Source organism: Protopterus annectens, chromosome 12.part0, assembly GCF_019279795.1.
Source record: "Protopterus annectens isolate FY-2018-M chromosome 12.part0, PAN1.0, whole genome shotgun sequence".
Classification (NCBI taxonomy): Eukaryota; Metazoa; Chordata; order Ceratodontiformes; family Protopteridae; genus Protopterus; species Protopterus annectens.
In genome coordinates, this window is record NC_056746.1 from 425,410,794 (window position 1) to 425,435,300 (window position 24,507).

A 24,507-nucleotide genomic window follows, 5' to 3' on the forward strand; every position below is an offset into this window, starting at 1 on the left:
TTCTTGCCGCGCGGTGCCCGAAGCAGAAGCTGTTCGCAAGTGCCGGTCGGTCAGATCCAGAGATTTCAGCTACCGAAGACTTCGAAAAAAGCTAAGTACCCCGTTGGGGACTCTTGCCTCAGCCGATGTCAGACAAAGTAAATAATTGTTTAACATGTGGGAAACAAATACCTCTTAAGGATTTCCATTCTTACTGCCTTCCTTGCTTAGGCCCAGACCACGACGTATCAGCTTGTTTAGCCTGTGCCTCCTTCAACCGATGGACTCTTAGACGTCGGTCGGAGTTTGCAGAGGAATTTTTTGGAACAGCTTTTGCTTATAAAATGCCGTCGGAGACTCCGACTTCGCATATGGTCAAAAAACGCAAGGAAAAGGACCAACACTCGCGGCCCGCGGTTTCGGCTAACTGGGAAAGGAACCAAGGTATTGGGTGTGCATGACTAGAGAGTGAAAGATAGAGTGGGATGAGGCCAAGTAGATGTTTGGACTACAGTTAGAAGGCAAGGTATTGATCAGTTTAGGCAAAGAGAATAGGGGAATCCTAGGTGAAACACCTGCTGAGACAGAGTTTAGTCAAATGTAAAACAGAAGCTCCTTTTAAAAGGGGAATAATTAGTAGGGTGTAGTACATATTGCATGCTAACTATAAGAATCAATTAAAGGAGGTTAGGAAAGATTGGGAAGAAAGTTGAGTAGTTTACAAGGGAGCAATGGTACAGTTTTTGTATGTGTCCCCACTGTGCAATAAGTCTAGAAAGTTTTGTTTTTTACATGGAAATGTTTGCATAGTTATTTTTGTATCCCATGTGGACTTCAAAGCATTTTTCCTGAGGTAGATGACAAATGTTGCAGGTGTGATGGGCAGGAAAGAAGTAATTGGGAATGTGTTTTAGGGAGTTTGAGTTGGCAAATTTTAAAAAAATTCCGTAGAGTGCTTGTTTACCAGGAAAGTCTGACTTGGAACGAAGCCAGTTTTCAGTGGAGGCCCACAGAGAAATGCTCCAGATATACATCTTAGAAATGTGGGAGGAAACCCACACAAACACAGGGAGGACCATGCAGAGTCCGCACAGAAGGCACTCCGGCCAAGAATCGAACCAGAGAACCTCTTGCTGTAAGGTAACAGTGCTACCGCTGCACCACTGCGCACTCCACTAAGGAGATGATTCTTGAATTTTTAAAGGAAGTGATTCTTTTGAGCTTGAACAGTAATTGCCAAGACACATCGTAAGGCCTTGTTAATTCCTTTGGCTGCCAAAAAAACTGCTAGAAAATGGAAATTGAATATTGTAAAGGAGATTTAAAAAAAAAAACTCGAAGAGGGGGACCTTCAGGACAAGGAAGTGGCAAACACATAGAAATAAATTGAATTTTTGGGAAGAGTGCATGCAGAATAATGTTTAGGAGTAGGAGTGAGGTGTAAGGGATGTCAGGAATTGAGACTTTTATGTAAAGTTGGTTTGAGAGTTTTTTAAATAAAGAAAGCTTGTGTAATGTTTGTAAACTGAAAAAATGTTAACATGGTTTGTGTTTTCTATTAATGCATGCGCCTGTGTCTTAAGTAATATTTTAATAAAGGCGAGTAAAAAAATTATTTCTGAAGTTAAGTATTGGAGTAAGTACTAGTATAGTGACTAGAATAAGTCTACTATGTTTAATAGAATTGCTGTGAAGATTTGAGTTACAAGATCTAATTTGTTTGTACTCCTGCTCTGCTTGTAAAGCTAGTGAACACAATTTGAATTTAAAACAGCATCTTCATGGTCAGCTATTTGCAAGATGTCTTTGTTGGTATCTGTTGCCTTGTCAAAATAAGTGGTCCAGCGCAGCTGTCAGGTTAAACATGTAATCATTTATTTTTATTTGTATTTGTTTACCAGGGTGGAGCACTGATCTCCATAGACCTTTTTCAGACTCAGCCTGGGAGTAGTGTCTGGTAAAGTGATTTTTTTCTTTCAGACAAATAGGCAGATGTCCTTCATGGATGCATTCGGGTCCGCCTCGGCTGATGTCGCACTCCACCCTCTCGCCATCTCTGTTGGTGGGTATAAAAGCATCATCAGCCGACGCCCCCCAGTTTTTCCTTGCCGCTTGCCAAGCAAGCAGAAGCTGTTAAGCAAGCCGCCCGGTCGATCCATCCAGAGATTACTTCTACGAACTACTGGCGACTTCTAAAGCTAAGTACCCCGCCGTTGGACTCTTTCTTTCAGCTGAGCGATGTCAGAAAAAACCTGTTTAAAAGATTTGACCTGTAAAACATACCTCATAAACACTTGTACTGTCTTACTTTGCCCATTGACGCCACGCAGACGCGGCAGTGTGGGCCTGTTTCTAAGTTTCGAAACCGAAACGGCGCTTTTAGTCTGCGTTTTCGGAGTTGCAAGACACATTTTTTTCACTGCGGCGAGCCGGCGTCAGCCGGATCCACTTTCCCAAACTAAACCAAAAGCATAAAGAAAGACCCCGCCTCGGGTCCGGTCGGTTTGCAAAAAAACCAGTGTCTGTGTTCACAGGAGTGTCAACGGTTTCGGGGCAACCCGAAACTGATCTCTACAACTAGTTACCTATTCCTACAACTGAGGCCTGGGCTAAAACTTCCTGAATCGCATCCTCAGAAATTTTACTACACCTCACGGTTGATCGACCAGACACCATCCCTGCAGCATTTCTACAGACCAGCCGCCAGCTGCTTAAGCTCCCAAGCAGGGCGCCAGGTTAAGAGCTTCCAAGAGTGCCTGTTAAACCCCCTTGGCAGAAGATTTAATTTCTTTAATCAGAGGATCAAATTCTCCCCAGATAGGGCCTCAGCCCCCCAGAGAGAGAGACCTAGGCAGCAGCCCCCCTGAGCCAGTGTCCTGATGAATTGAATCTGAAGAAATAACATAACTGACCAGCCAGAGGTTCCTCCTCTGTTCTCCTGTTGTGGTGGATGATGCTTTCAATGATGTGATGTTGCTCCAGATTCTTTTACCCCCCCCCTGCCAAACCACAGATTTTACAGGGTGCCCAGATGCCATCACCCACTTTACAAGGCCCCCACTTGCAGCCCCAGAAACTATATCCAGGGGTCCCAAGGCAGTAGGACCATAGCTAAAACCCTACTCCTTCACTCTGGGAAGCAAGGTCATTATGTATTAGAGATGGTAAATAACATACAACAGGTTAGCAACCATTCCTTAAATGTGGCTATGATGCACTGGAGGTTTATTTAGGATCAGCCAGATGAGGCACACAGTGAAGAAGGCATGCAGCCTAACAGCATATGCATTCCCTCTTTCCCTTGATACACAAGGTACTACTGAAAAGGAAGAAGCGTCCAAGGATATAATCCTGATAGTGGCCAAACCAAGAGACACAACACTGGTACCTCTGAGGAGCATGTCTCGGGAACAATATGTGGGCCAATACCCTGATGTTAACTCAGAACACACACAGCACAATATGCATAATCCAAAAAAAAAAAAAAAGCGTTGCAACTAACTTCATGGAATCACTTTATAGCAGAGTCTCCATCAAGATACATGCATCAGCTATTTCAGCAGAAATACAGCTTTCCACCTGTTTTTTTTCATTTCCTTTGCTCGCAGCAGTTCCTCAGAATCGATTTGAACTTTGTGCTAGAAAAATTGACACTATCTGCTTTTTGAACCAGCAGCAACAGCAGACCTACAACACCACCTGTCATGAAAAAACTTGCTACTGGGCCCACTTCAGCAAGGAGGGTTTCAGAACTACAGGCCACAGGCCAGTGCACTTTCTAATAATCTTCCACCAAGATAGAGTGTGAGAGGGGATCCTACATTTATGCCCACTTTTTTTATGCCCAAGGTACAGAACCAGGTTAAATTACCCAATCCTCCTTCCTTTCCCCTTTCACACAGACCCACAAAACAGGGAAAGAATACTGCATACATGAATGTACAAGCAGCTTACTACGCTTTTGGACAAACAAAAAATAGCAGAAGAAACGACCAACTTTTTGAGCCACAACAAAGGAGAAGGAAAGTGAAATCAAACAGAACAGAGGAAATCAAAAATGGATAAGATTGCATACTCACTCTTACTCCTTCCTTCCATGGAAAACCAATTCCAGAGAACATAAGACCTCATTTAAGGGGGCAGCAGCCACTACCACAACCTTCTTCCGAGGGAGTGGCAACCAAATTATTTTTATGCTACTTGGACCTTGGACTCCCATATACCTTTTTCACCAAGCATTATAATTTGCCTCCATATTCCAGATCCCGGTTGCTGCTGTACTGTCTGCCTAAACACACCATACCATAATCTACTTTTCCCTTTCTCCTAGTTGGCTATCACTCTATTGTATTATCTTGAGTGCAAGTTAGCGAGGATGAATAGTGAATCCTAGTACCTACACTACCCTCTGTAGTACTGTTTGGGGAAGTCGATCAAAGTCTCAATTCCCTCCTCCTTCCCCTCTACACCTCTCCCTCACCCCTACCTGCTAATCTAGCTGTTTTGGGGAGTCTTTTTAGTGTATTTGTTGGGTATATTTTATGGTATGTACGTTATTGTTGTTCCAGTTCGGACATCTACATTTATGGTAGGTACAAAACTGTACTTTGGAGGGTGAGATAATCAAACCTTGCATCACTAGACCATAGGAACCTGCTCCAGTGGTGCAAGGTTCGATTCCCTCAGCCTCTGTTCATAAGCAGGATATGCAGTTCTGTTGTGAATATGCATTTTTTTATAAAGCACTAGTTCCAGTGAGGATGGGAAAGAGTGCTGAGGTCTGCTGGGAGATGCTAGCATCCATATTCTAATAGTTTCTGCCTTTTGTTGTAGAGCACACTACCTGCTGTGTAGTGTTTCTAAGTGTGAGAGCTCCAGGTGTGATTGTAGAGAGGAATAAAGTGGATCAGAAAATATAGTTAGTTGGGAAGGACCAGCAAAAAGACACAAAAATGTTCGAGACAGATGGCACAAATTGACGTCCATTATTAGTTCTTCTGACCATAGCTCTCAACTGTCCAGATTTTCAACTAATTTTTGGTCCGTTTCTAGTAAAATTGTAGTTTTCTGCCAAGTCATTAAGGACTGAAGTCAGAAAATGGCAGACATTTGATTGTCAGAAGTCATATCCTTCATAGGTTCTTAAGTTGGTACTAGGCTGTCGGCCCTAGGGCCTATACAAGCCTAGCCATAACAATTCCCTGGCTATTTCTTCCCACACTATTTATTTCCCTGGACCCCTGTCTAGCAGGGCGACTGACATGATCCGTGGGGTGCATTTCCTTTCTCCCATCCAGTCATCAAAGCTCCTTTTGAAGAGGGCCAAAGAGGTGCTCTGCTTGACATGTATGAGCAGTCTATTCCAAAGTCTGCGGAGTCTCTGGGTCAGGAACCTATCCCTCCAGCATGTTTTGTTTATTGTGATGACAAGGTTTAGATCCCTGGAGCGCATGGCTCTGAGGGAGTGGTATTTCTTTAAGTGTAGCATATCCAACAGCTCTGGGTTTGACATGGCCTTGTATGTTAAGCAGAGATCGCCTCAGAGTAGACGATATGTGACAGAGTTTAGCTGGAGTTTTTTAAGGCGGTCAGCATAGGGCATCTGCTTTAGGCCTGTGATTCTTTTAGTGAGGTATTTCTGTGGCCTTTCCAGTTGTTGCAGATGTCTTGAGTGGTACATACCAAATGGGGCGTTATATTCTATAATGGATCTAATGAGGGATGAGTACAGTGGGATAATGACCTCCTTTTTTCTGGATGAAAAGCCCTTAGTGATGAGGTGTGCCAGATAGAAGGATTTCCTGACTGTTGTGGCGATGTGGTTATTGAAGGTGAGACCACTGTCCACCTGTGTCCCTAAGTCTCTTATCACACTTTCAGTGTTTAGTGTACTGCCACCTATGTGTTAATTCACGGGTACATGTTTTTTCCCAAAGGGGATAACTATACATTTCTTGGCATTGAACTTGAGCCCATGGCTCTGGCACCAAGCATCTGTTTCTGTAAGGCCCTTTTGTAGAGTATCGACATCATTTGGGGATTCAATAATGGCTCCCAGTTTGCAGTCATCTGCGAACTTTGTTAGCCAGAGTCCCCTTAGTGTTGGCCAGTACTTCAGAGAATTAGATGCCAAACAAGAAAGGTCCCAGGACTGAACCCTGAGGTATTCCACTTGTCTGGAGCTGGATTTGGAGTCAGCTACTTTTACAGTGTGGGTTCTGTCAGTAAGCCATTTGGCAACCCATCAAGTGATGTAGGAATTAATGCCCAGCTTAGTAAGTTTATCTATGATTCCAGAGTGGGGGATGGGTGTCAAAGGCCTTGGCGAGGTTCAGATAGGCTGTGTGGACTGCCGTACCCTCGTCCATGTCTCTGGAGACTGATTCAAAGAAGTCAGTCAGGTTCAGGAGACCAGATCGGCCCTTCACAAACCCAAACCGGGTGGGGTCCAGTGTTTTAAGGTTGCCAATGTCTTTGTTTATAAGTTCTATGATAATACGTTCCATTGCCTTGCAGATTAGGCTCGTCAGACTGATGGGGCTGTAGTTCCCGGGATCAAAGGTGGATCCCCCCTTGTAGAGTGGGATAACTGTAGCTGTGTGCCACTCAGTGGGCATGAAGCCCGAGGTGAAGGTATGATTAAGCTTGACACTTAGGTGAGGTGCCAGTTCATTTTGTCCTTCATGTAGTACACAGCCCGGGATGTCATCTGGTCCCATGAATGCTGTATTCTTAGCTTTGGAGAGTGCATTTCTTGCCTGTGTGGCCGTTATTACCGGAATTTGTCAATCTTCCGGTATTGAGATGGGCCATTTAGGGGGTGAGAGGGGGGTGAAGTTGGCACTGAATCGATCTGCCAGGATACTGGCAATATCCTTGGGATCAGTATATTTAATGCCATTCTGTTGTAGCTCAGCAGATCTGAACATTGCTATTTAGATTCTTGACATAGTTATAGAATGCCTTGTGGTTGCCTTTGGAATCTTTGGTAATTTTATTTTCGTAACTAGCTTTGGAGGATTTTATGAGGGATCTCAGCTTCTTACTGAGGCTGGTAAGGGAGTTTTTTGCATCCTGGGATTTTCTTCTTTTCTGCAACAGTTTCTTCCTTTTGTTATAAAGTTTGTTTATGGCAGGGGACCACCAGATTGGCTTCCTTTTTTGGAGGAGAGCATCTTGGTTCTATTTGGGATGGCACGATTCATGCATGAGTGGATGTGTTTGTACAGTGCCTTAGTGTAGGACTCAGCAGTCGAATTTTCAGTTGCCATCTGCATGGCTGTCATGAAGTTTGTAACTTCTGACTTGAGTAGCATGAAGTAAGTTGGCTTTGGAGAAGTTTTTTATGGAGGTTTCCTTACTGGGGGGTGGGGGTGGGATGTGGATGTTAAGGGTGATTAGCTTATGGTCTGACCTGACCAACGAGGGGGTGACCATACGTGTGGAGCATTGATTTCCCATGTTGGTAATGACCAGGTCTAGGATATTGGAGCCTTTGGTGGGACTGTGGATTAGTTAATCCAGGGTATTAGAATTTATGAATTCCAAGAACCGTTGGGCAAAGGTGTTGGTACACGAGTAGTTTTCCCAGTTAATGGCAGGGTAGTTGAAATCACCCAGTATTAGGGTGTTTGGTTGTATATTAATATTTTCCAGTATGTTTAGAAAGGTGTCGTGAGAATCTTGTGGCATGGTGGGGGATCTGTAGCAAGCTACAGTTTGGATTGCAGTCTTACCTAGTGTTAGTTGCTCCTGGAGAATTTCAGACACATTGTGTTGGGCAACTAACCTGGTGGTGTGAATATCCTTGGTGAATATGGACACTCCTCCACCTTTAGTGTTTCGATCCTGGTTTGGTGGCCGAAAAGTGTGGTAAGAGTTGTAGCCTGGTATTGCAGGGGTGCTCTCTGGAGCCTTGAACCAGGTCTCAGTTACTGCACAGATATCGATGTTCTCCATTTTTAAGAGTGCCTCGAGAGAGTGCACTTTGAGGTTTAGACTTCTAGCATTACCTTCAGATTTTGCATGCTTGTACCTGTTACGGTGGTGGTTTTGTCCTTTGACCTTTGCCTAAAAAAAAAAAAATTCAAGCTACTGCAAAACCTGTTCTGTCAGCTTTCTAAGTTTGTAAGAGCAAAATTTAAAGTGTCCCTATTTTGGAGCCTTTGTTTCCCCATTGTTTGTATCTTTGTCCAGATTTCTTGCTCTTAAGAGGTTGAGAGGTATGCTGGTGACCCAAGTCCTGGGTTCACCTGCCAGCTCCCAGATACATTTTTTTATACATTTATTAACCCTGGGATGACTGTCTATGTGGCTTGCACAGATTGCACAGTAGGCAAGGGGAGGTTGGGGTAATGACACCCCCCCCCCCCCGGACTACAAGATGAAGTTTATATTAGTAGCTTATAGCCGTACTCCTCTGAAATATCAGACAAATTTCAGTGCCAGTATGAAGCATTTGGAGTTTGTGCAGTGAAAGACTGGCTGCCCTTTTTCTTGGGATAATAAGGATAGCAAGGGTGGCGGTTATACAACAGGAAAGTGAGTTGTGTGTAATCATGGCAAAAATTGCAGCAGGTCTTGACCTTGTGGCTGCACACTGTTATCCTACATTGAAATTGTTGCTGCTTGTGGGGGAGTAGAAATGTGATGGAAGGTACAGTTTAAGGGGAGAAAATGGCAGCCCGACAGTGTGACTACGATGACGACATCCCTACCACCCAGTCAGAACTTGCTGCTCAAAGGGGTGAGGGGAGAGAAATGTTTAGAGATGTTTTAATTACAAAAAAAATTATGATTTTTGATGTCATTAACCTGTTTGTTTTCTTTCTTCACAGCTCTGATCTTTGGGCCCTTGGATGTATAATATACCAACTAGTAGCTGGATTACCACCTTTCAGAGCAGGGTAAGGAGTTCTTATTTTTAATATATAGCATTTGCATTTAATCAAGGATTTTTGTCACTTATTTCAGATGACAGTATTACATATCCTAACCTGCCCATTAATGCTTCTTTATCCTTATCCAGATATTTGCAAGTTGTCTGATAGATTCATCCTCCTTAACTAACAGAACTGATGTTGCAGGTACACCTCTCAGTAGATAACCAGGCGTGTGAACCCTTCTAAGTTCTTTTACCCGCATGCACCAAGGATGCCTATCTCACTGGATCATCTTTGTTGCATTTTGTTCAAAGAAAAATGGTCACCATTTGTCTTTTGTAGATTGTGTTATATTTGTTGATTTTTGAGAGAACAGCTTTTTTCTACTCTTCTCATTTTTGGTGGTCATCATTCCCACTGCCTCAGTAGCATTTGAGTTATCTGCCAAGGTAACTCTATTTTCAGAAGCTCAGAAACCCCCCCCCCCCCCGTGACAGCTGATTGACTTGAGTATATCCTAAGGGGAAGAAGCTTTTAACTGTCACAGGAAGTCAGTGTTCAGTCTTTCTGCCATCCAAAGAAGGTCCTCTGACTCTTCACAGGATCCATTGCAGATTTTTCTGGAATACTGCTCATATGAGCCCCATTTAGGGACCCTGTTTCTCTAATTTTTAGTAGATTAATTATCTTACTGTTTTAGTTTAGACATATCCTCTGGGTCTTCTACCCTTGCACAGATATAGGAGAACCAAAACTTTTAGGTGCAGTACTACTCCAGGGTACAAGTTGTCCTGCCAGGCATTCCATCCTCTGATATTTTATATAGTAGTGAACTTAAGAAAAACAAAAAGCTTTGTCATACAGCTGATCAGATTATAGCTGTTTATGAAGCTGTTGTGGTTTTACTTGGTTAAGAGTGATGTCCTAACTGAAATCACTGTTGCAGTATTTATCACAGATTGGTTTTTGTCACTGACTTCTGGCCAGGGTACCAAACCTTTGCCGTTCCCAAGGGCATACATCTGATGTATGACCTCAGCTCATGTACATCAGTTGTGTAAGGATGGACGTACGTGCAAGATCCCTTGACTCTCACTGCCAGCCCAAACTCATTGCGCACCATCAGACTGATCCATGTTTGGGCATTGGTGCCATTGCTTCTCTAATAGTTGTTGGATAAGTTCCCCATTTGGGAACCTTCCTTCTCTTATTTTTCAGAGCAGTGGTTTACAGTGGTTTGACTCTAGCTAGGAGAGGTAAGTGCAAGTGCATTAAGCAGATTCTGTTCAAGGACTTGCTCACTAACTGCCTTTTTTTTGTCTTGGCCCAGAACAAGACTACAAATCCTGGTCCATTTGTCAGTCTTTGTACCCATGACCCTCAGATTGAGACTGTTCTCAATTAATACATTTCTTGAAACTCTGGGATTGAAAAGCCTATCTAAGTTTAAGATGGTGGACACTCAGGCTTCTGACATCACCCCCCCAAGAAAAAACTCGAGAGACCTCAAGATGATTTTGCAGTCAAACATACCTGCTGAGGTCGCTCAGGCACCCGTTACCAAGACTCTTTTGGAGGCTGGTATGGCCTCCGAGGCCTTGCAGACTGCAGATACCTCAGACTAGCCATGTCGTCTCAACGAAGCCCACACAGAATCCCTCAGTTCTAATGTCCTTTTCATTCTTCCTCACTTAGGGGTCCATAACCAATCCATGGATCCAACCTGGCCACATTTACCAGACTTCAGATCCAACTCTCAAGCTCCTCCCTGTACCCATAATGCCTAACTCCATCCCTATTGCCTCAGATCTTGTTTGCCTCCATCATGGTTAGACGCAAGTTCCACTCTCGAGCATTAGTAAGAAAGTTTCTAGTTGAAATTATCTTAGTTTCTCTCTACATCGTATGGTTTTTAAATCTTAAAAGTTTCATGTATACCTCCTTCTTAGCTTCACTGGATGGTAGGAATAGCTTTGTTTTTCTACTGTTTTTTTAGTAGTCTTTCATACCATTGGTGGTATTCTGTTTACCTTTTAAGCAGGGTAGTTCTTACAAGTACCATAGTCGGTAAGATTTTCCTTTTTTTCCCCCTTTGTGTGCTCTGCTATAGTATAAAAAAAATTGTACACAGTTCAGATTTTTCCCCATAACCTTTTCCTTACTAACATGTCTGAAAAACTGACAGGTTTTAAAAAAGGCACTTCTTGTGGGCATAAGATCTTGGGTGCCCACAAGGAGTGCGTTTTTTGCCTTGGGCTTGACCATTTAAATGTAGCCTGTACAGTGTGCTCTACTTTCAATCCTAGAGTGTTGGCTGATGGGTGTAATAAATTAATATTAAAAGATTGGCTTCCTGCTACCTCACTTTCTGAGGCTCAAACCCCTTCAAAAACTAGCAGATGAATTTCTTTGGAGCTGAAGAAAAGGTCTCCTCCGAATTCCCCAAGGTCTTCATTGGAGCCTGTGGAAGAAGTAAGAAAAATCATGGATCCAACATGTTCAGGTCCAAAGTCCCTAAACCTACCCTCTGATGCAAAACCATCCTCTGATTCAAAAGGATGTTCTTTGTGTTTCACTGTTGCAGTCATTACACTTGGGTTATCTTGCTGGCAGGCTACCTGCAGTTGGCCTGAATTCCAAAGTCTAGGTCCGGCGTCGGCTGCTGTCGCCTCTTCCCTGACGTCAGTGCGCCAGGGGTATAAAAAATGCAGCCGACGCCATTTTCTTCAGTCTTTTTTGCCGCGCGGTGCCCGAAGCAGAAGCAGTTCGCAAGTGCCGGTCGGCCGACTCCTGAGATTTTCATGTTCGAATTTCAGATCTGAAGTCTTCATTAAAAGCTAAGTATCCCGTTGGGGAAAACTTTTTTCTTGCTCCAGACCGATGTCAGAAAAAGTTAATAATTGTATTTCTTGTGGGAAGCAAATACTTCATAAGAATTTTCATTCTTACTGTATTCCTTGCCTAGGCCCTGACCATGACGTTGCTTGTTGTCGGTTTTGTGCTAGATTTAACCAACGCACTATAAAGTGCCGGTACGATTTTGCATTTCACTATTTTGGCAGAAGATTTAATTACACGATGCCGTCGGATAGCCAACCAACTACTGCAATTCCCAAGAAATGCAAGGAAAAAGAAAAGGACAGGCATCCGAGGTCTAAAACCGATGACAAGGCTTCTTTAAAGCCAGTCGCCGGTTCTCAGTGAGGCGCTTTCGCAGCCCCTGACACCCGCTACTTTGGACCCGCAGGCCGCTATAGACACCCTCGTGGAGTCGCCTAGGCCGCTGGAATTTCAAGGTATTGGACCTTCGGAAACTATTCCCTCAGATGGGTCCGGAGCCGCTGAGCAGGCATTGGCTTCTGTGGGTGTTTTCAGACCTACTCAATTGTACATTAAAGCGACTCCAGCTACAAAGGCAAAAACTAAAGTATCTTTAAAGACAAAGAAACAAGTACAACAGCTCTTCATTTGAGCCTGTGGAAGAAGTAAGAAAAATCATGGATCCAACATGTTCAGGTCCAAAGTCCCTCAACCTACCCTCTGATGCTAAAACCATCCTGTGATTCAAAGGTTTTGACCCCAGTAGTTTTCTCTCCTTCACCAGTGACATCCACACTGAATCCTAAGTCCTTGGATCCGAAGTCTGGTTTGTCTTGTAGGTGCCATTCTCCTGAATATATGGTCAAACCTCTTTCGCCTTCCTTGTCTGAACAATTGTTTCAAACTCCGAAGAAACATTTCAGGCCTCCTTCCACAGTATCGTCTAGTTCCTGTAGAAGTTTATCAGAAGCAGATGTGGATAGGATGATGTGAAAAATTTTCAGAGCTCTGATCCAGATGGGGGTCCTGCCACCTCTGTCCCCTATCAGATCCATGAGTGTGCACTCAAAAATCCATTTTATCTCCTTCTGTGATCCAACTTGTGGTTTAGAAGCTCCAGGTTCTGAGGAAAGTTTAATCCTCCACTCTTGTTTCCCTGACTGGTTGTGTTCCGATACCCTCTAATCAGAAGGGGTCTGTGAGCCAAATTGTCAACGTCAGATCTGGGGGGGTAGGCTCTGCTCCAGTTTTGTTGGATCCATCCCTCCCCCTTGGAGCTTCAGCCCTAGACAGTTCGGATATGATTCTCCCCTCAAAGCTTGGATTTAGGAATGGGCTTGAGCTACCTTGCTTGGAAGCTTTGGCTCTGATGGTGCGGGGTTGGGACTTCCTGTCCCTCAGCAGTCGAGTTGGTGGAAAGGGATTTTTCTTTCCAGGGAGAACAGTCTTCTCATGTTTCGGATCCTACCCTTTTCTCTCATCGGCTCTGAGTTAGTCATACCTATTCAGCCGGGACAGCCAGTTCCAGTAGAGGAACTTCCCTTCTCTTCCAATACCTTTCCAGAACATCCTGTGGAAGAGGTGCCCTGGAAGAGGACATATAAGAGGAGACCCACAGATTATTCCATGGAGTCTCTCACGGAAGACACCAATTTTGATGGAAAGGGATTCCCCAGATTACCACCGGATGACATCTCCTTTGGAGATGTTCTAGAGATCCTGAAGCAGAAAGGTGGTTGGTTGTCTTAAACCCCCTCTCCCAAAGAATCTGTGTTCTTTGTGTCTTTTGTCTGGCCCATCTACGTCTTTGGTACCCCTCCCTGGTGAATGAACTTATTGATCTGGTTTCTTGACAGGCATGGAAGGAGCCGAATGCTGTCAACCTCATCCCCAAGTTCCCTGACAAGTTTTTGGCCCCACCTGCAGACTGACCCAATGGAACAAAGGAGTCCCAGTTGATGATGTGGTGGTGGCAGTAGCCACTAAGAAAGAGCTAGCAGAACAGAGGTCTTCTGTCCAGCCGCCTAACATGGAGTCCAGAGCATTGGACAGATTTGGAAAACAAGTGCTTGCCTTAGCTACTTTAGCTGTTAGGCTGCTTAATTATCTGGCACACTTTACTAGGCTTCAGAGAGATTTGACTAAAGAGCTATCAGATCCTCTGAATCTATGTCTGCTGAGGATTTCAAAAGGGCTTCCTCTCAACTGGCCACTCTTTTCTCTGTTTCAAAGGGTTCGATAAGGTTAATCTCACACACAGCTGAAGGGACCTCATGAGCAGCCGGTTCAGACATCGCCATAAGGAGACACCCCTGGATGTGGCTATGCGACTTTGAGAAGCCCTTTAAGATATCCTTTGTTAATATCCCATTTGATGGCATTTACTTGTTTTGGATCATCAATAAAAGATATGCTTACCCGCAGCGTACAAGAAGGAAAGAACCTGTCTGCCATGGGGGATCAAGTTTTTGTAAGCCTCAACAGACCTGCTCTAGGAACCAGAGTTGTGGTAAAAAAAATGTAGTTCCGTAAATCTCTGGGACCTTTCCAGGATTCACATGAGGACAATTCCTCCAGAGGCAGAGGGGGAAAGTTTAATGGTAGACATCGCCCTAGAGGCAGAGGAGGGCCCGCACAACCAGGGCTTTGGAGATTTATTTTTTAGAGGGATCCTATCAGTGCTGCTGAAGTGCTGCCCAACTGTTCAACTCTGGAGACAGTCGGGGATCAGTTCTCTTTGGACCTAGACGCCTGGACAAACATCACAAGAGATTTATGGGTGCTAAGAATAATATCCAGAGGTTATCTCATACTATTTTCTCATCTTCCTTATTGTAAAAGGAAGAACCTTACTGACATTCCACCCAGTCAGAGGAAGGCCCTAGCAGAAGAAACCAAAAACATGCTAGAAAAGACTCCTTCAGAAGGTCTCACCCTACCAGATAGGATTCAGAACTTATTCACGCTTCTTTTTAGTGCCAAAGAAAATGGGATCTCAGACCCATTTTGGACCTAAGCAGATTGATCCATTATGTAAAGAAGGCAGAGTTCCAGATGGTCATGATTCAGTTCCATCCTGCCTTTTCTGCACAAGGATGATTGGATGTGCTCTGTAGATATTCAGGTTGCGTACTGTTATATCAAAATAGGCAGATGATCCAGAAGGCATCTCTGCTTTCAGCTGTGAGCCAGTCATTACCAGTTCAGAGCTCTGCCCTTTAGACTCGCAACAGCCCCCAGGGTTTTACCAAATGCATGGCAGTAGTCGCAGCTCACTTGAGACTGAAGGGATTCCAGGTATTTCCATATCTAGACAACTAGCTCCTAACCACTCCATCCAGGGATCAACTTCAGCATGTCAGGGACTGTTTGCTGCAGATTTGCAACACTTTATGTTGCAATAAACCTTGCCAAATCAAAACTTGCACCAGTTCAGAGCCTGGAATTCATCGGGACAGTTTTGAACACAACACAAATAGCATCTTCACCTCTTTACTGCATTACTTCTGTCAGAAACCAGGTTCAGGCTATAATTTCCCATTCTTCTCCTTCCTGCAGGGTTAGTGCTTCAAGCACTTGAGTCTATGTCAGCTGCCATACTTCTACTCCCTCTTGCAAGCTTCTTTATGCAGGTCCTCCAATGGATTCTAGCTATGCAGCAGTCCATTCTCTATCATCCCCTGTCCTTTCAAGTAAAACTCACCCCAGTTTGCAAACACTACATTCACTTGTGGATACAGTTGAAAGATCTTTTTCTGCGCAAACCCTTTGTTGTATCGAACCCAATGGCCCCAGTGACTATGGACGCTTAAGTGGTGGGGGGGGGGGGGGTTCTTGGAAAAAAAATATCCAAGGCATGTGTCCTCCCAACAGACCAAGTAGCATATCAATGTTCTAGAAATGAGAACAGTCCTTTTAGCATTGCAGGCATTTCAGTATGCTGTTCTCTTGGGGGGACTATTGCTTTTCAGACGAACAACATGTCTGTAGTCTGGTACATCCACAAGCATGGAGGAACTCTATCTTAGCCCTCTTTGCAGAGAGGTCATGAGGGTTTGGGAATGGGATATCTCATCAGACCACTTTCTAATTCTGATGCATGTCCCAGAGAAAACCAACATGCTTACAGACAAACTAAGCAGATCCGTTCTGATGCCTCATAAGTGGTCTGTCAGTCTGTATCCAATATGATCTTCAGATGTTGAGGCCACACTTGCTGCAGCCTATTTGCCACCCCTCTCAACAGTAAGTGCAGCAGCTGATTTGCTGTGATTCTCCCTCATGGGGAGTCACGGAGAGGTGCTGTTCCTCATGCCTGGCCCTCGGGTCTTCTTTATGCTTATCCTCTAAAATATCTATCCTCTAATTCCAAAGTTTTTGCAGATAACAAGCAGGTTGAAGAGCTCAGTAATCCTCATTGGCCCCCTTCTGGCTCTAGCAAGTTTGGTTCTCCTTTCTGTGGTTTCATCTTCATTATCCTCCATGGATACTGGAGACTACTCTGGATTTCCTCTCACCCATCAGGTATACAACACCCTGATATTCAGACTCTCAAGCTGACTGCATGGTTTTTCCACTTCCAGTAATAGACAGGCCAGGCTCTCTTCCCTTGTCTGTGACATTGTTTTGGTTTCTCAAAAATATGCTACCAAAAAAGTCTGTAAAGTTAATGGAAAAGATTATCTATTTGGGCGTCGAGAGAGAGTGGTCCTTTTTCTGCACCATTTTCTGCTATTCATTTTTTTTTAACAAAGATGGATCTAGTTTCTCTACAGTTGAACTTCAGTTGGCAGCAGTTTCAAGTTTCCACACAGGGAATAAATTCCTCTAGTTTGTGTAAAGCTTGTTTGAAAACTTTTTTCTTCTAAGACCTGCAATAAGGGATCCTTCCCTACTTTGGGATCTTACTGTGGTACTTCAAGTTTTAACACAAAAACCCTTTGAACCGTTAGATGAATCTGATCTAAAATTTCTGTCTTGGAAAGACTGTTTTCTTGGTAGCTGTAACTTTCTCAGAAAGAATATTTTAACTCCAGGCTCTTTCAGCAAAAACCCCCTTGCATTGTTTTTCATAAAGATAGGGTTTCCCTTTTTTTTTCTGTTGCAGCTTATGTTGTATGAGAGGACTACAGTACAATATGTATATATTCATGACGTACCTGTTTCACTGTGTACTTATTTTATCTTGATTGTATTGTCATGCCATATTGTTTTGTTGTCTTTTTTTGTAAAATTCAGTAAAAAGTTATTTGAAAAAAAAAAAAGATAGGGTTTCCCTGCAGATAAACCCTTCTTTTTACCTAAAGTGATTTCCGAAAATATCATTACCAGTTTTTTTCAAAGTTTTTTGCAGTAAAGGAGAGTCCATGCTACACTTCCTTGATGTGTACAGACAATTATGTTTTTACCTTCAAAGGACAAAACAGTTTAGAAAGTCAGATCAGCTTTTTGTATCCTTCTCTCCAAACCGCCTAGGTCAACCAGTTCCTAAAGTTACCCTAGCTAAATTGGATTATAGACTGTATCTCATGGATATATGCTCAGAGGTATGGCATTACCAAAAATCTCTGAGTTCATTCAGCTAGATCCATGGCTACTTCATCTGCCTTTTGGTCAAGAACATCTGTTGATGACATTTGTGCAGCAGCTACATGGACCAAGCCTCACACATTTGTTTCATATTACAAACTGGACATCATATCTAGAAGTAGAGCCTCTTTTGGTTTGGCAGTACTCATAGCTGGTGACTCTGTCCCATAAGTGAGGAAGACTAAGACCTGTAGTACTTTTCTTTTGTGACCCAGCTATCTCAAGCCACACCACAGTCAAGCCTTGAATTCTTCTTCTGAAGAGGATCCAGAACCAGATTCTGATCATTCTGTTGATTACTCTTTGCAACTCCTGTCTCCTGAGCAAGTCTCCTCTGATGAGGGGGTTTCCTTTTAGACTGACTCCTTTGGAAGAAGCTTCCTTTGGGGAAACTGGTCAGAGCATGATGAAACATTTTAAGTGGCAGTCAAGACAAATTTGAGGTACAAAAGGGAGACTACAGCCTTTTGGCGATGTGTACTCTGACTCCTCCAGTCCTCAGAGCTTATATAGATGCCTTTCATTCTTCTTCCTTAACACCTGAGTCTGTCACGTACTGCTAAAAGAGCTGACAGGTTTTATAAGATTCCTGTATAAAAATACCATAGCTGGCCCTGGACCAGTCTTGTCTCCTTGGATAAGCCATCCAAGCTGCTTCCCACTGCTATTCCCCTTTCCTCAGATAAGGACAGAAGAGCCACAGATAGGTAGGGTGAGAAAGTTTACATCTCTTCTACTTCAGCATTTAGAGCTATTAATTGCCAAACACAGATCACTAAATACCTGCTTTCTGTGCTACAGTCTCCACATAAGGTCATGTCAGAACTGCAGACAGCAGACTAAACAGCAAATGCAGTGTCTTCTTTCTCAAGCCACACAAATAGGCAAACACAGCATCAAATATAGTTATGTAGTGGACACCATCTCTAGGGCTGCTGCTACTGGCTCAGTTAACTTCAAATCAAAGCTCTTGGATTCACCTTGGGACGATGACCTTTTGTTTGCGCCACAAGCTACCAGTCTTTTCAGAACTCTGCAAGACCAAGGCAAGATTGTTAGACTGTAGGCAGATTCTCCTTTCTACAGTCCATAGAATACCATAGGTACTATCCATCTGAGTTCACTTCCTTTGATAAGAAGGATCATAGGCTCTCTCACAAACATAGAGAAATGCCTAGGAGAAGATTTGCTGACAAACCACAGAGGGATTCTTCAGGGAGGCCTCCCTTTGAGAGCAAATGACTATCCTCCTGTCCAGTCATCCCCTCCCTTCATCCCTCCACCTCCTTATCAAAAAATCTCTACCTTTCTCTTCAGTTCTGGGAGGTGGTAGCTACAGACACATGGGTTCTGACCATTATCAGTGGCCACACAGTGTCTTCAGAAAGCATTCTGTCTCTAAAAGGGATTCCCAGTCCTGTGCCCAACCAGCTTATGTTGATCAGTCCCATTATTCAGGACTTGCTAGCACCACAGCATCATAGCATTGCCATCATCCTTCATGGGAAAAGGTTTTTATTGCAGAATTTTTCTTTTTCCAAGGAAGGAAGGGCAGTGGACACCTATTCTGGACCTCTCCCTGCTAAACACTTTTCTGAAACTACCTACTTTCAGAACGCTTTCTTTACACATCTTGCTGCCCTTTATTTTTCCTCAGGCATTTCTAGTGTCCCTAGATATCAACGATGCCTATCTTCACATCCCCATCTGTCTTGCTGGAAATTCTTCAAGTTCTTTTCTGGTTGTTCTCATTTTCAGTTTACTGCTTTGCCCTTTGGTCTTTCTACAGATCCAAGAGTTTTTACTAACTGTGTAGCACCTACGGTAGCCTTCTGCCACAGTCAGAGAATTCAGATTTCCCCTATCTAGATTGATTCAGGCAGGCCCTGTCCACAGACACTCAGCATGAGCACTTAAATTTCAGGGTACGGTCGTTACCCAATCTGGGATTTACCATCAGTTTCAAGAAGTCTCATCTCAATTCCACTCAAGACTTAATCTTCATGGTTTGTAGACTAAACACAAGCATAATGCAGGCTTGTCCTCCTCAGTAAAAAGTCCAAAGCCTGGTAATTTTTTTTTAAATCTTATCCTCATTGACTTGTGCTTAAACTGCAAGGGAAGTCCTCAGGACTCTGGTTTCATGATTACATCCATCCCAATGACCCCCACTGGCCAGACTGCATGTGAAGAAAATTTAGTAGTGTCAGAAATCATGGGGCCCAACAGTTGCATCCCTTGGACATCTTGACCCCTCTGTTGCCCTGCATCAAGGAGGAGTTTTTCTGGTGGGAGAAACGGGCGTCTCTCAACTTGGGCCTTCATTCACCCTGCCCATCACAACTAAGTTCTCTACACTGATGCCTCAATCCAGGCATGGGGGACCTGGACAGGTTCCCACAAAATACAAGGAAGATTACCACCCTCTGTTTGGAAGGAGCACATCAACCTGAAAGAAATGAGGGCTGTTCTGCAGGCAGACCTCTTTCTATCTCCAGAATATCACCATCTCCCTCTGTTGTGCACCAGGACCCCATCTCCTCTGACTTGGAAGACAGATGCCTTTTCCTTTCAGCGGACAGGGAAGTTCCTGTCTGCTTACTCTCCACTACCACTTATTCAAAGCGTCTTCCTAAAAATCCAAAAAGATGCTCCAAAATTGCTGCTCCTGGCCCCTTTCTGGCCAAGACAGCATTGGTTTCCCACTCTATTTGACCTATCAAAGGGAAGCTACTGGAAAATTCCAGTACAACCAGACCTAATTACCAAACAGAAGGATTGGCTTCTACATCCCAACCTAGCCTCTCTCAATCTCACTCTGTGGATAACTGTGTTCTGATCCTTAAAAGCCACTTATTTTCAGAGGAGAGTGATGCAGATTTTACAGGAGGCTGGGAAACCAAACAACACAGCCAATTGGAAAAGATTGTCCTTTTGGTGTCACAAGCACAGACTGGAACTGCTCTTATCTGAAATACCCTCTATGCTTCAGTATCTCTGTGAGCTTTTGCAATCCATGTTGACTTCCTCATCTATTAAAGCACATTTGTCAGCCACCGGTTCTTGTTTATCTCTAGGCCCTCCTCTCACATCCAGAACAGAGATAGATTAAAGCTCTTCTTGAAAGGAGTCTTGCATCTTAGGCCTCCAATGAAACAAGTTACCTCACCATGGGATCTTAATTTTGTTCTGTAAAAAATCACTCTACCCCCCTTGAACCAGCCACATCAGCTATCTTAAAATTCTCCATATGTAAGACTGTCCTCTTCCTGGCTCTAACCTCGACTCATGTGGTGTTTTATCTCTAGGCACCCATGGTTACTCCTGTTTTCCTTATTTTCCACAAAGATAGGGTAAAACTTATGACAAGTCCTCCTTTCTTGCCCAAGGTTCTGAATGAGCTGTCCCTCAATCAAGCCATTGACCTGTTTACTTTCCTAATCTTCAGAATAGGAGTGAAAGAATCTTGTATTCCATAAACATTCACAGGCAACTGAGGTTTCATTTGGACAACACTAAGACCATCTGAAAAACTGACCGCAACTATTTTTTTTCTTTCATGGATGCCAAGCTGAGCCAACCACTGTTAAAGTATTGCATCCTGGATGTCAAAGGCTTGCTCTCTCTGATGCTGACAACATGGGAAATCCCTGTCTTCCTGCCCTAAACCACATTTCACATGGGTAGTTGCCTTTTATGGTGCTTTCCACAAATGGGTTGATGCCGGTTCCATCTTGGATGCGGCCACTTGGACCGCTGTACACGCTTTCACCAAGCACTACAGGATTGATGCCACCTCCAGGTCTAGGATGGCCTTTGCCAGATCAGTGTTCTCTGGTTTTCTGGACAGTTCCCCTTCTTTATTCTAGCCAGCCACACCATTTTCTTTTTTCTATTTCCAGCTCTCGGAGTCATCCGTCTGTGATTTCAGTTAGGTTTTAGTACAGTCGTGTAAGAACTTATTATGGTAGATGTACTACTAATCACTGTTGCGTTATTCCTTTCCTCCCTTCTTCCCCTCTATTGTCTTGCTTTTGCATCTCTCACACACACACACACACACACACACACACACACACACACACACAGTTTCCTATTTGTTCAAATTGTACTCCTCCTAGCTGACCAGTTTACTCTCTGTTGTCTTCAGTCTGCTGGCTTGGAGATAGTCTGAGTATCTCGTACTTGCAGCTGTCAGTATACCCGAGTCCACATGAGCCAAGGTCATAAGTCGGACATACACCCTTGGGAGGGTAAAACTTTGGTACCCTGGCTGGTTGTCAGTGACAAAAATCCATCTGTAAGGAGTACTTACAGTGATCAGTAGGACATCTACTGTTATGATAAGTTCTTACACAACTGTACTTTATGCAGACAGCTAAGTGTTCATCGTGTTTCACTGTTGCAGTCATTACTCTTGGGTTATCCTGCTGGCAGGCTACCCGCAGTCCGCCAGAATTCCAAAGTCTAGGTCCGGCGTCGGTTGCTGTCGCCTCTTCCCTGACGTCAGTGCGCCAGGGGTATAAAAGATGCAGCCGACGCCATTTTCTTTAGTCTTTCTTTCTGCGCATTGCCCTAAGCAAAAGCAGTTCGCACGTGCCTGTCGACCGACTACGGAGATATTCACAGACGAATTTCAGATCCGAAGTCTTCATTAAAGCTAAGTACCCCGTTGGGGAAACATTTTCTTGCTCCAGACCGATGTCAGAAAAAGTTAACAACTGTATTTCATGTGGGAAGCAAATACCTCATAAGGATTATCATTCTTACTCTATTCCTTGCCTAGGCCCTGATCATAATGTTGCTAGCTGTCGGTTTTGTGCTAGATTCAACAAACGCACTATTAAGCGTTGGTTTGATTTTGCTTATCATTACTTTGGCCGAAAATTCAATTACATAATGCCGTCAGAACAGCCAACGACCGGAGTTTCTAAAAAACGCGAGGAAAAAGAGAAGGACAGGCATCTGAGATCCAAAACAGATGAGTCTTCCGCTAAGCCAGTCGCCATTTCACCGGTTTTCAGTGAGGTGCTTTTGCAGCCCCTGACACCCTCTAGCTCAGAGCCACAGGCCGCTGATGACTCCCATGTGGAGCCAGCTAGGCCTCTGGATACTCAAGCTACTGGTCACTCGGAAATCATTCCCTCAGATGGGTCCGGAGCCGCTGAGCAGGCATTGGCTTCTGAGGGTGTTTTCAGACCTACACAGCTATATGTAAAGCCTACTTCAGCTTCAAAATCAAAGACTACAGCAGCTTTAAAGACAAAGAAACAAGTACAGCATTCTCCAGGACAGACTTCCATGCCTAAGAAACAGATGTTCAAAATGGCCGAAGACCTTATTACCTTGATCAGGGGTTCCCATCCCCCTCCTGGCAAGAGGCCTAGGCAAGAGACAGACTCTGACTCTTCAGATCAGGTTTCCATTTCTTCTGACTCCTCTTCTGTACAGGAATACTCTCTTCCTCCCTATGAGGATTCTGATGCTGAAGAATCCATTCCTTCAGCCTCTCCTCCTGAGGATTATTCTTTTGGGGAAACTCTGCATACCATGAGGGAGCACGTCCACTGGGAGAGCCAAGATTACTCAGAAACAAAGAAAAGGCTTAGAGATTTTCTTTTACTTCCCCAGCACAGGCCTCTTGCTATTCCCCCTGTGCTAGACATTGTAGATGATGTATTTTCAGAGTCCGGCCTTTCTCCAGACTCCTTACCTCCAGCTCCTGTTAAACCAGATAGATACTACAGGGTTCCTGATTCACATAAATTTCTTTATAAAAACCCTGCTGCTGACCCAGAAACTATTTCTCAGGGTCCCAAGGGGGGTTAAGGCCACTACTGCAAAAAACCCTGTCCCTTCTGACAGGGATAATGTCACTTTTAAAACAGAAAATGTTGACTAATTCTGATTGTACAGAAAATAAGGAAATACAGGATGTTCTTCGTCTCACATTGCTGCAGTCATAACCTGTGGGTAGTCCGCTGTCCTCTGTCGGCCCGAATACCAAAGAGTTAGGCTGGCGTCGGTCATGGTCGCCCGGAGCTGACGTCAGTACGTAGTAGTACTTAAGCGCATGACCGCCATATCCTTAGTCTTTCTTGCCGCGTGGTCCGAAGCAGCGTTTGCAAGTGCCGTTCGGCGTTCTGAAATTTTCAATTTCGAGTTTCAGACCGAAGACCAAGTTGGGCTAAGTACCCCGTTGGGGAAAATTTTTGTCTCTTCTTGCTTCAGTTAATCCGGATGTCAGAGAAAGTTAATAATTGTATTTCTTGTGGGAAACAGATACCTCATAGGGACTACCATTCTCTCTCTATTCCTTGCTTGGGGCCTGAGCACGACGTAGTCGGGTGTCGCTTTTGCGCTAGATTTAATAAACGCACCATTAAACGTAGATTAGACTGTGCTAGGCTTGTTTTCGGTAAGCGGTGTAACTACAACATGCCGTCGGATCCTCCGACGCCCGCTACCGCAAAAAAGCGAAAAGATAAATCTTTAAGGTCTAAACCGGATGAGTCGTCCGTTGCGGACGCCGGTTCTATGGAAACCACGGTTGAATCTGTGGATCCAGCCGAGGTCTCTGCTGAATCCCAGGGGGAACCTTTACTTTTGCAGGAGTTGGCCTCTCAGGAGTTAGGCCAGGCCGAGGGTGCTTCTCAAGTATCTGTAATTCCATCCTTACAAAAAGTTATTAGGCCTTCTACCTCAGTGACTAAAGGCCCTGCTAAGGCTAAACCTGGTCTTTCTGGTACGGGCCATAGCCCTAGTTCTTCGGGTTCTGTTCCTAAAAAACATATGTTGAAAATGGCAGAGGATCTGATTACTTTGATTAGGGGTTCTATGCCCCCTCCTGAGACGAGGCCTAGGGCGGAGACAGATTTAGAGGGAATGGAGCATTCTTCAGATTACTCGTGAGTCCTCAGCTGAGGATATTCAGGATTTCCCGAAAATAAGGAAATACAGGATTTATTGCATGCAACTGAACAAGAGGGAAAGCATACATTGCAATGTGATTTTGATTCTCTGGAGGCCTCCTGCAGGGCCGCAGTTACGGGTTCTGTCATTAGGAGGCATGCTTGGTTAAAGGAACAAAATCTGCCTGATCATGTTAAAGCAAAATTATTAGATGCTCCATTACAGCATGATACTCTATTTGGTTTTAAAGCAGAGGAGGTTTTGAAGAAAATGGAGGACAAAGCGAAATCTATGCAAACAGTAAAGGATTTCTTACAGGTTCAGC

The 24,507-nt window shown here is 44.0% G+C and overlaps 1 protein-coding gene across 1 annotated transcript in view; it reads left to right on the forward strand.

The window, feature by feature from the left end:
- The window catches only part of PDPK1 (3-phosphoinositide dependent protein kinase 1), a 1,584,105-nt gene that overhangs the window by 727,548 nt on the left and 832,050 nt on the right, over nt 1-24,507 (forward strand). The window contains exon 10 of the mRNA XM_044088924.1: nt 8,817-8,885. Within this exon, the coding sequence (XP_043944859.1) occupies nt 8,817-8,885 (69 nt within the window). The remainder of the gene's footprint in view (nt 1-8,816; nt 8,886-24,507) is intronic.